General features: G+C 54.2%; 1 protein-coding gene across 1 annotated transcript; it reads right to left on the bottom strand.

Moving 5' to 3' along the window:
* Window positions 1-451: 451 nt before the first annotated feature.
* On the bottom strand, window positions 452-11540 carry Slco4a1 (solute carrier organic anion transporter family member 4A1). Its single transcript, XM_059262078.1, has 11 exons — window positions 10653-11540; window positions 9604-9694; window positions 8122-8243; window positions 7586-7697; window positions 4340-4494; window positions 2973-3168; window positions 2654-2819; window positions 2388-2560; window positions 2067-2131; window positions 1555-1703; window positions 452-1171 (listed from the first exon to the last, which is right to left on the bottom strand). The coding sequence occupies exons 1-11, from the start codon at window positions 11446-11448 to the stop codon at window positions 1031-1033; spliced, it is 2166 nt and encodes a 721-aa protein (XP_059118061.1). The 5' UTR covers window positions 11449-11540; the 3' UTR covers window positions 452-1030.
* Between the last annotated feature and the right edge of the window lie 219 nt (window positions 11541-11759).

Genomic DNA, 11759 nt, shown 5'->3' with positions numbered 1-11759 from the left:
GTGCCTGTGTGTGCCTGTCTCTCAACTCAGTACTCACACGATAGTGCAACCCTCATGTTGTATATGCTTGTATCTGCACAGAGTGCACAGGGTTCCCTACCTCATACCTTACTGATAGCAGTGTTTGGCCACCCTATGCCCAACCCCAAGGTTCACAGATGTGGCCTGAGTCAGTCAGGAAGTGGGGAGGTCCAGAGGTCTGAGCTGAAGCCTGTCTACTTGGGGCCATGGGGCAAGAGCCTGTACCACTGTTGCCTTGCTTCTGGTCACAAGGGCAATAGGGATGCTCCCTGGGAAGTGTTGTGGGCCCAGCCAATGCCTGGGATAGCCTATCGCTATGGAAACCTACATCAAAGATGGGCAGACTGACCTGCCAAATCATAGACCCATAGAAATAAAATGCCACACAAAGATCATTGCTTTAAATATTAAAATATATTATGTACACACTCTTAACCAAAAACATAGAAACACATTATCCAGGAAATCTGCATGGCACCTCAGATGGGATCACACCCTCACTGCAGTTTGCTTGGACATGAGTCACACCATGAGTCACACGATCAGGAACAAAACTGATTCCACAAACACTGTTCAGTGCAAAATATAAGTCCACACATAACGATTCAAGTTGCTCCTGCCCAGCACAGAGGCCACCAGGCTTCGAGGACAGGCAGTACGAGCTGATTCAAGCAAAACGTCAAGGAGCTGGTTCCACAGGATCATGCCACCCAGGGCACTGCTGCCCTGCAGGGGCTTCTCAGTAGACACAGGAAGTCAGGACCAGGTGACAGTCCATGAAATGTAGTGATGCCTTGGAGACTCTAGGGCTTGGAGGATGTGCCTGGTTCATATGTGACATACTCTTTCCTCCTTAGCATCTCAGAGGCTGCTCAGTCACAGTATGGGGCAGTGCGAGGCCCCGGAACGCAGTGCGAGGTTTTGCAAGGTTCTCAGGGTTGCCACCCTGTGAGGATGGGGTTGGGGTATCCAGGAAGAGACCTCAGGAAATGTGGAGGGGCCCATAGTGTCAGACGTTGCTCTGGAGCTGTTCTGTGGGGTTGTCAGAGGCTGAGGACTGGCTGGGCAGGGAGGCCTCCAGGCCATCTGAGGATGATGATGGGGACTTGTACAGGAAGTAGGCAGTGACAAAGAAGAGGAAGCCCAACACCTGGGGAGACAAGAGGTGTTGGCCCTGGACAGCCTGGGGGCTCTGGGCCCAGCCCAGGGGCTGTTTTTGTAGTACTCTGCCCTACAAAGACACACCTTTCCTGAATAATCAGTCCCTCATGGGGAACCAGTACTTCAGTTAGAGAATGCAAACTGCCATTTGGTTAAAAGAAGGGACCAAGAAAAGGTGTAAGGACCTGGCACTGCCTGAACAGGGTCCCCTGAAAGACATGTACCAGCCGTGTCCCTTGAAACTGTGAAGTCAGCTGGAGTCAGGGTGGTCATAACCCCATGGCCGTGCCTTCATCTATGACAAGGTAGGAGGTCGAAGTAGGAGGATGGTGGGGAAAGAGAGTGGAGTCAGACCCCAGAAGGCCATCTCACCTTGAAAGTGAGCCCTGCAATGAGCATGTAGCGGCTCATGGCTTCATTCTGGTACACAAAGCAGGAACCCTGGTGGCCACATTGGTCCTGCCACAGCAGGCAGGCCTTGTCAATCACCCAGCCAAAGGCAATGGGCCCTGGAATACTGCCTGCCAAAGGAGAGAGTTCCTTTAGTACCCTGATGGGGGAAGAAAGGGTGAACTGCAGGGAAGACCTTGGCAAGACCACATTGCCCATTTGCGTTCTCATGGGTACAAAGGGGACTTAACTCCTTTTTCTGAAGAATTGGCATTGGGCAAGAGGGCCCTTTTGTGTTGAGGGAAAGAAACCTACTGGGTAAATAAATGACAATGGGTCCCTCTAGTGGGCATTTAGGGAAAAGGCCCATCTCAGTGTGGTCCAGGGCCTCACGCGGGCATAGTAACACACAGCTTGGTGATAGGCCTCCTCTAGGTTCCTTATTCATGAACGCACTGCACACCTGTACATGGCTTCCTCACCCCACACAGTACCTAGTGTTCTCACGACAATCCACTGGATCCCCAGGGCAAAGGACCTTTGCTGATCACAGACACACCTGCAATGAAAACCGTAATGTCAGAGCCCGTGGGAGCCTGGCTGCGCACCTCACACCCCTACACCAGCAAGAGTCCTGGCCACATCGCCACCTCCCTAGGTGCCAAACACCTCGTTGGGGATCAGAGACAGTCAACTCCGATGCCACTAGAACGCGGCCCATTTCCTGGGCCTGCGGCTACCCCAGGGCCCACCAGCATCTGCAGAGCACCACCTGCTGGTACTGAAAGAGAAAAAACGTGGTGAGAGCTTCTTACCGTAGAGTAGCGGTCAGAGCTGGAATGCTGCTGAGGAATGTAAAGATAATTACAACGAACACGAGAGCCAGAAGGAGGGGCTTTCTCTGACAGGTGGAAGTGCACTTCCCTGCGGTAGCATTGCCCAAGCCAGAGGAAACCTTCTCAAGGACACAGCTACAGCCTCGGTATATCTGGGGAGCCCAACAACAACGCTGATCATACACGGAAGGCGGAGGCTTCCCGGTCCCGGCCAGAGCAGGGCAGTGGGCAGCGACCACACTCACCTTCTGGCCACCGGGGCCTGTCTCAGCACCCACAGGGCAGCCTGCATAGCAGGGCGAGTAGTACATGATGCCGTCTGAACCACACAGGGGGCTGTAGTGATCTGCCTGGCAACAGTAGATGGCGTTGCAAGCCGCCTTCAGGTCCAAGTGGCCTTCAGGCAGGGGGCTGCAGAAATGGGGCATTGGATGGTGTGTTAGCACATGTGCAGGCATTCTGGAATACTTTCCTGCCCCTGTGTTGCTGTGGCCCTGCACCTCCCCACCAGCGCCAGCCCTCCTGAGGAATGTGGGGCCTCTGCCAGGCCTCTGCCAGGCTCACCTCCCAGCGTAGCCAGTTGTCACACCTGCCATGGGCATGTTGGGACAGTGAGTGAGGAAGACAAAGAAGGCCAGGAGGCTGGTCAAGGTGCAGAACAGACAGAACCTGATGATCCCAGAGCCACGGAGCTTGAATCTGTTCACCAGGAAGCCACCCAGGAGCGTGCCACCACCGCCTGCTGGCACCACCAGGTATCCTGAGGAAGGAACTCAGTGAGGGCCCCCAAACCCTGGTCCTGCCATTGCTGCATCATTACTGTGGATGCTGAGGACCATGGGTGCTCAGGGACAGCTATGGGAGTAGAGCGGGTTCTCTCAGCCTGGAAGCCCAGAGATCAATAACACAGGCCCACTGTGGGTATACACGGGGTGTGGGCATCAGCACAGGAAAGTGCTGAGAAAGGGAGAGAGCCGTCAGGTATGGGCGTCTGGGCCAGGTAAGGATGTGTCTGGGGAGAGCGGGGTCACCAATATGACACCCTTTCACTACCCAGACAGTGAGATCTGCAGGGTGGGCTGCAGCTGATGCCTTCCATCCACACTGGTCAATACCCTAGGCTGAGCCTAGTGCCGACCAGGGCATGGCGCATCTGCAGCTGAAAGTGTGATCAGTAAGGCTGTGGGCCTGTGCTATGGGATGTTCTGTATGGCAAATGTGTTGCTGATTAGTCAATAAATAAAACACTGATTGGCCATTGGCTAGGCAGGAAGTATAGGCGGGACAAGGAGGAGAATAAAGCTGGGAAGTGGAAGACTGAGTCAGAGAGACACTGCCAGCCGCCACAATGAGAAACAGCATATGAAGATGCTGGTAAGCCACGAGCCATGTGGCAAGGTATAGATTAATGGAAATGGATTAATTTAAGCTGTAAGAACAGTTAGTAAGAAGCCTGCCACGGCCATACAGTTTGTAACCAATATAAGTCTCTGTATTTACTTGGTCGGGTCTGAGCGGCTGTGGGACTGGCAGGTGAGAGAGATTTGTCCTGACTGTGGACCAAGCAGGAAAACTCAAGCTACAGGCCTGCCCTCAGCATAGGGAGGCCGTAGGCGCTGGTTGAGTAAGGGCTCTAGATGGTGCCCACTCTTGCAATCCCTGCAAGGCCAGCCTGCCATAGAGTCCTGTCAGGCAGATACCGAGACTCAAACTTAGATCCCCAAGACTCTGAGGCACTGGCTGCATGGCTCATGGGAACAGCTGTGCTCAAAATGTTTCTTTAATGAATGGTGGGTAAAGCGGCCTGTGTGTAGGAGTTGACCCTGCCCTCCACCTTGGAGCAGTGTCCACTTGGAGGTTGAAGGCTATGATTTACACGTGCAGGGGTCATAGCCCTCTCTGCAGAGTACTCCAATGCTCTGTCTCCTTACCAAACAACGTGGCAGCCTCGGAGGCACTCAAGCTGAACTGGGCCTCGAAGAACTTGGGACCGAATGTGGACATGCCGGCGATGAGTGTGGCTTCAGTGGCCCCTGCCAGGCAGAGCAGGATGAATGTGGGGTTTCTTAGAAGGAGCCAGATCGAGCTGGGTGAAAGCGGAATAGAGACCAGAAAAAGACAGAGGGTCAGACTTTGTATGTAAGGAACCTGCCACTCCTGCCATATCCACACACCAAGGGCCCTGGTTTTGAGAAGGCAGTGAAGTGGTACCCACACCTATGCCGGACACCAGGAGGGGGTGAAAGGCTGGGCTTGGCAGGCAGTGAATCAATGGCCCCACTACCAGCCTTTGGTGCACCTGTCCTCAAAGCTACTAAAACAAGTTAGAGATGAGTCACAGCTGTGGCTGATCTCCAGTTTCAGTGTGGGGACAGGGAGACAGACCTCGGGTGAATAAAGACAGTAGTCACCTCTGGTAGCCACTGTGACGAAGTAGCAGAGGCTCTGGGTAAGGGTGACCACCAAGCTCAGGGCTGGACAGGTCTGGGAAGGGGGCTCCCAAGGGGTGGGGGTAACCAAGGGGTAAGAGGTCACCAAGGTGTAGGGATCTAAAAGGCACAGGAGTCACCAAGAGAGGTACAGACTCCCAACCACAGGCTCTGGGGAAAAGGGGCAGGCATCTTCTGCGTTTGGAAACAGGGACATTCAAGGAGTCTCTACTGGGTTTGGCTAGCTCCCCTTCTCTTGCCCTGTACTTAGGGGACAGTGGCTGTAGGAGTGATGGTAGGTGGTCAGATGCAGTCTGGTAATCCCCTGGTGACTTTGGCCTAGAGTCCTGAGAGTCTAAGGCCCCGGCACTGCAAACCCTGGGTTCCCTCGCCTGGCTTTTCCCTCCCCCGCCATCCCTTCTGGGATGCAAAAGGCATCAGCCACACCAGCAGCCACACAGTGAGAAGGTGCCTGACTTGCCTTCCCAGGACCCTGGCAGAGTAGCCAGGGTGTGGCAGCACAGACCCTGGGCAGGACAGCACAGCCATCTGAGCAGTGCTTCTAAAGGCGCCGCCTATCTGCCCACTGGGAATCAGGCTCTAGCTTCCCTGGGGTGAGGGTTGTGTGCTGACTGTGGGGTTGAACATGAGATATCACAGGAGACTTGGTGTGAAACCCTACAGAGCCCCTGGGAACAGAGCCTGGGGGACACAGCTGGTCACCGTACAAGTGACTGCCGTGCCCCACAGTCACCTTTCTCAGTCACAGCTCACACAGGGGCAGGGCATTCCTTGAAGTCAGCTGTGGTGCAGTAGCCACACTGTTTTCTGCAGGGAAACTGCTTCTAGAAGCCTGGGAAGGTGACTGGCTCTTAGCGAGAGGATGAACAATGCTGCTTGCATGCTGTGCTTCTTCTAACTTGCTCCTTTAGCTTATCAAGGATTGGTGAGCCGGTGCCTGCTCCCTGTCTCCTGTGCGGCCACCATACATCAGTGCCCTGAGAGTCACTCTCTCGACCAATCTAGACCTAAGAGACGATAATCCCAAGGGAGCTCCACAGCTTCATATTCGACTCTGCATGCAGAGGATATGGGCCAAAAATTCTCTGAAGAGAAGCCAGGATCAGCTCACAGTCCCACCGTCAGCAGGCTCCACGAGGAAGTTCACACTCGCAAGAACCCACTGCTTCCTAGACATTGACTAGAGTCATTGGGAGGTCAGACTGGCTCCAGTGAGACACTCACAGAATCCCTTCGAAGGTAGAGCAACCCAATTCCTTTACATTTGACTTCTTAACTTGAGGGTTGAAAAGTCCTTCCAGTCAATTGCTCAGCTCTGTGTTCTGACAAAGCAGCCGTGGAGGAACTGTGGCCCCGTCAGGGACCTACAGGCTCAGGGTGCTGACCCTTCCCTGCCCCTCCCCAGCTGGGGTATATCTGGTGTGAGATAGCCACGCACAGGCTTGTCCATTCCAAAGGTATTGTCTAGACCTGCTTAGCTTCAGGCTGTTGGTTGTTGAGGATGAGGTGGCTCTGCCATGTGGAACATGTTACACAAAGTGTCTAATCCCACTGCAGGTTGGTTGGTTGAGATTCTTGAGTTTGCCCTGAGAACTGGCCATGACTTTCATGATCGTAAAGGAGGCCCACATTCCTGTGCTTGTTTAGTTCCAGCACCTGGCTTCAGACACTAACCCTGGGCATGAACCCCTTACTGTATAATACTTGGTAAGAGGCCCAGGTTCCCCAGCTGAACAAAGCTCATGCCATGTTATTCTGACCTAGAGGGCTTAACACAGACAACTTTAAGATTAGCTAGTAGGCCCTCAGCCAGTTCAGCCGTGCCTGGGGCTCAGCCCTCTTAGGTAGCCAACTTCCGGCTCTCCTAGGTGAGCAGTAATGAGATACAAAGACCTTGCATCTCCACCTTTATCAGCCTCACTTTGTGCCTCTGAGTTCTCTGGGAGGCTACCCTTGCCCTCCCTGTGTTAAGAACAGGCTGTGGACTCAGCCCTACCCACAATAGCCCTCCACTCCCAAGCGGTCAGTTAGACACCACCATTCATATGATGTGTCTATAGATCAGGACATATGAAGGGGTTGCAATGCTTCCTAAGGCCACCTTCCCTAGGTCTATGGAAAGCTCAATTTTACAAGGAGGAGACATAAGTAAGTACCAGAGACTCCTAGAATCCACATTGTTCTCTAAGACCCCAGTAGCTCAGAGACTGTACCTTGATGCATAAAGACAGCAGAGTCAGGACAGACAGACAGAAAAGGGGGATGGAGTGAAGATGGAAAGCATAGAAAAGACCACCCCAGGGGAGGAGAATTGTCAGTGAGAGAGGCCTCTGTTCCTGTGGTTCTCTGTCCTGTGGTGGTTCAGAATGGTACCTCCTTAGAGCTTCTGATAGCAAATGCATAGGTGATGCCCAATGAAAGACAAGAGTGGTCTATACTGCCCGAGGGGATCCCGGGGGAGGGCTCCAGGCCTGCAGGTACACAGAGGGGCACACCATAGAGAGACATTTGCTCTGTGGGGCCTCCTACAGTGATTCTGGCCTCAGCCAGGCCTGTGCCTTCATCCAGGAGCTTGCTGCCCATGTCTTGGGGTGCTTGTTGGGTCAAGAAGGGGATTCAGAGGCTGTGGATGGTATGGAGGGTGCACTGACCCCATGTGGGACCCACCACACACACACACACACACACACACACACACACACACACACACACACACACACTCCTTACAGGGGCAGGTCTCTGACAGTCTTGCCGAAAGTCGGATTGCTCACTGCTCTGTGGCTGTGGTCCTTCAGCTGCTCTGTTTCAGTCGCTCTGGTAACGATGTACCGCTGGGAACCTGGAGGGATAGAGTCAGCAGATAGCTTCTAGAGGACATCATATACTCCATGGAGGCTGCCCCCCACCCCGACTCCTCCACCCCTCAGGACCTGGGGACATGGCATGCTGACACACATGCAGCATTGCAGTCTAAGGCCTGAGGGCGTGGGCCAGAAGAGGTGAGGTTGTCATGTGACAGGTCTGCAGATAAGAAAGCAGAGGGTCATGTGGGCCCAGTAGAATGGAAGTGAAGGGGTCGTTTCTGGTGGAGACACCGGAGGGGTAGCAGGCAGGCTTGGTCAACCTTGATCTTCACACAGAGGAAGACTGAGACCAAAGAGTCCATCCCTCGTTAGTTGAAATGACAGAGAGAAGGGGACAGGACAGGAAAGAATATATCCTGCCTCCTGGATGGGACCTCTGTACCAGGGCAGGGAACTCACCTGGCAGCTGCCGGGGATAGCCAAGGATGGGGATGGCGATGAGGAATGCGGTGATCCCAGCTCCCAGGAAGCCAATCCACCAGGCACCAACCCACAGTGGGCTGTCAGTGGTCAGCTCGGTCCTATTGGGAGAAGCCATGGTCCTTGGATTGCTGACCAGCCACCCATGTCCTTTCCAGCACATGCATGGGGTAGCCTGCTCACTCCCCCTAGGATCTCTGCGCAGAGGGCAACAGAGGCCCATGGGGCTACAGTTACATGGCCACCTCTCCCTCAGACTGGAGAAGCCCTCTGATGTGGCCATTCACTAAGAGAGCAGCTCCTCACTCAGACTCTGACTGCTGGACCCAGGGAAGTTGCATCTGGGCCTCAGACTAAGACCTTGGGGGCAAGGCCCATTGGGGACAGGAGCTTCAAGTAACAGCTGGTGTCCCTCCCCACACCAGCTGGCATCCTCAGGGCCACAGAGCTCAGGGGACAAAGGGCTCAGCTGGAGCTCATTGAGCTACCCACACAGGAACCATTAGCCGTCCGACTGCCATCTGCATAGGAGGAGAGAGGGGGCCTCTCAAATTGGACAGGAAAAGTTGTGGGAAGGGAGCAATTAGCCAATGGGATTTCATACTTGGGAAGAAAAGGGTGCAGGGGCAGTAAGGGATGGAGGGATGGCAGGATAAGGGACAGGAGAGGAATGGAGGAAGGACTCTAGGTAGCAAGGTCAAGACAGCAGTGTAAAACCTCTGCTCTGGTGTAATAGGAAGCTGCCCCAAGGCCTGGGTCGCGCTCCCACCCCCATGTGCAGAGTGACTCAGAACCCAGAGCCCAAGGGGCACAACACATCCAGACCTGGGGACACGAGCCTTGACCTACCTCAGGCTCTGCATAGAACACGCACCCTTGACCCCATAGTATCAACCCAGGGCTAGAGGCGGCATTTTGAGAGGGCAGAGCACTAGAAACCTCGCTGGCGCCATCTGCAGAGAGAGTCCCAAGGTGGAGTGGTGCTCAAGACCCAACACAGCTGGGAAAGCTCAACAAGGGCTGCCCTCCCATGGTAGGACAGAGGACCAGGCCATCTGCACAGCCTTGCTGGGCAGTAGTCAGCAAGGGCCACCCCAACCTCCCGGCTCTGTCTCCCTCCTCACTCTCCCTCCTCACTCTCCCATTTACATCTACAACAATTAGATACTAAAGATACAGACACACTACCTGTCACTTCAAGAGAAGAGCCTGAAGATACATGGCCAGGGCTTCATAATCATGTGACCTTGAACCCCGCCCCCCATGTCTCTCACCTTTCCCTGGTTATGTCCTTGAAGCCACCCAAAGACCCTGAGTCTCTCTGCATACCCCCAATCCCTGTAGCCAAGACTAGCCCAGATTTCCCCTGCTCCAGCCTCATGTTGAATATCAGACACATCTTTTGGGGCCCACAGCATCCCAGGTGCTGAGGCAGGCAAGTGGATATGCCCAGTTACTCACCGTTGGCTCACTTCTGTGTAAACATTTAGCATGGCTCCTCCAATCAGGTAGCCTGCTGCAGGTCCAAGGATGGCTGCCGTGTAAAAGATGGCTAGAAGGCAAACAGAGCGTGCAGTCGTCACACGCCACCCAGCGGGCCCTCCTAAGAGATACCTACAGCCCCGCTGCGGACCCCTTTAGGTCAGAGTGCATCTGTGTGGCCTGCAACTGGGAATGATATCCAGTCATCAACTTTTAAAATGTCCCCAAAAGTGCACTCTGGACATCATTTGTACTCACATGAAAGCAGAGACGCTATGACTCTGTTTTGCATGGTGAGGGCAGTGTCCATACAGGAGGAACATGGAAAGGCAGGCATAAGTGGACAAAGCAGGAGGTGAAGGCCATTGGAGAGAGAGAGTGGAGTCTGCAATGATTGATGGGCTTCCTACTGCCCCCATCCCCAACAGGAGCCTGAGCTGGGAGGGCATAAAATCCGAGGCCGCCTGCATGGACAGTGAGCTTAGCAGCATTGCATGCAGCTGCCTTGACACATGGTCACAGGCCATGACACAGAACCTGTGAACTGTTTTGTGGCTTTGCCTCAAAGTCTCAGCATTTCTAAATTCTCACCACTTATTTCCCACCTAGAGAGGCCAGGCACAGAGAACACACAGATCATACAGGGAGCCAGGCTCTATTCCTCCCCACTCACCTTTGCACAGGACTCCTTCCAAACCACAGAGGCTCAATGCCAGCTAACCCTGCCTCAGCCCTGCCTGAGGACTTGGGGGTTCCTGAGCAGGCCCTACCTACTGTGCGGTTGTTCTGAGATTTCTGGCCTGAAGTCCCTGCAGGGCTTCTTAGAAAAGTTAGCATCTACTCTCCTGTCTTTGGTGAAACCCCTGATGGCTGTGCCACTTCAAGTTAGGGGCACCTGGGTCATATGACCAACGGAGGGACATAAGATCATCTAGTCAGGCTCCCAGAAAGTATCAACTTCATTCTACCAATGTCACCATCTGGTCCCTCTGTCTACCCATCCTGACTCCTTGGCAAGTTTCACTCACCAATATAGATGGGTGAATAGTTTGACTTGACATTCTCATCCAGGTAGGTGACACCCAGTGTGTAGAGAGGTGTGGCACCCACACCGTGCAGCAGCTGGCCCAGCATGAAGATCAGCCTGTAGCTGGACAGGCCTGAGTCCATACACTCCACATGACTCCTGTTGCCCAGACATGCCCCTGTCCCCGCCTCCTCATCCATCTCCACCTCATAGTGGCCAGCAGTGAAATGGGGCAGTGCAAACACCAGGGAGCCAATCCCCAGGACCAGCACACCCCAGCCCAGCCAGCGCGGCTTGTGCCCATTGCCCCCAAAGTAGCTGACAAAGGTAAGGCAGAGACAGGCAGCGATGTCATAGGAGCTGGCGATGAGCCCACTCTGGTAGCTGTGCAGGTCGAAGCGCTGCTCAATGGAGGTGATGACGGTGTTGATAAAGCCATTCACTATCATGCCCTGAAGGAAGGAGGCTGCACACAGGAAGAAGAGGAAGCCCTTGGGGGTGTTGAAGACCTGTAAGCACTTGGGAGTGAAGGCTTGCCAGCCACACAGCATGCTCTTTGGCCCTGCAGACTTGTACTGCACCTCACGGGCTGTCTGGCTACTCCGCTTCTCAACCTGGGGCTCAAACAGGTGTTGGCTGGAGGAGTCCAGAGGGCTGTGGGCAGAGCGCAGGGAGGCTGGGGATGCTCTGCTGCTGGGTGGAGTGTCACACCCACTGTCTGTGGCTGAGGGCGCACTGGTGAAGAGGTGCTTTGGGAGGGAAAGGAAATGCTTGTCCCCCATCGCGTGCTGGGGCATCTCCAGCCTCGTGCAGAGGGCTTTGGCAGCACAGCAGGTGAGATGCAGTAGAGGTGGCTTGATGAGATGAGAGAGTGTCTTGTCACTGGGTCTATTCTGTGAATAGAATTTCTCATTAGCAAACATTTCCCTAATCTGTTGACATTCGTACATGAACATTCAGTTCCCACATAGTCCATCACTGTGATAAGCCTTCTCTGACTCAGAGTGGCCTCTGGCCAGCCCCTCACTCATTCATTTTGCTCCTGACTACAGCCCTGCTGCCAGTGAGCCACACCTGGCCTGGTCCCAGGGACTGGATTCCAGTACTT

The sequence above is a fragment of the Peromyscus eremicus genome, chromosome 4, assembly GCF_949786415.1.
Source record: "Peromyscus eremicus chromosome 4, PerEre_H2_v1, whole genome shotgun sequence".
Classification (NCBI taxonomy): domain Eukaryota; kingdom Metazoa; phylum Chordata; class Mammalia; order Rodentia; family Cricetidae; genus Peromyscus; species Peromyscus eremicus.
Note: the sequence above shows the minus strand (reverse complement) of the source record. Positions and strands in the feature narration are given on the sequence as shown.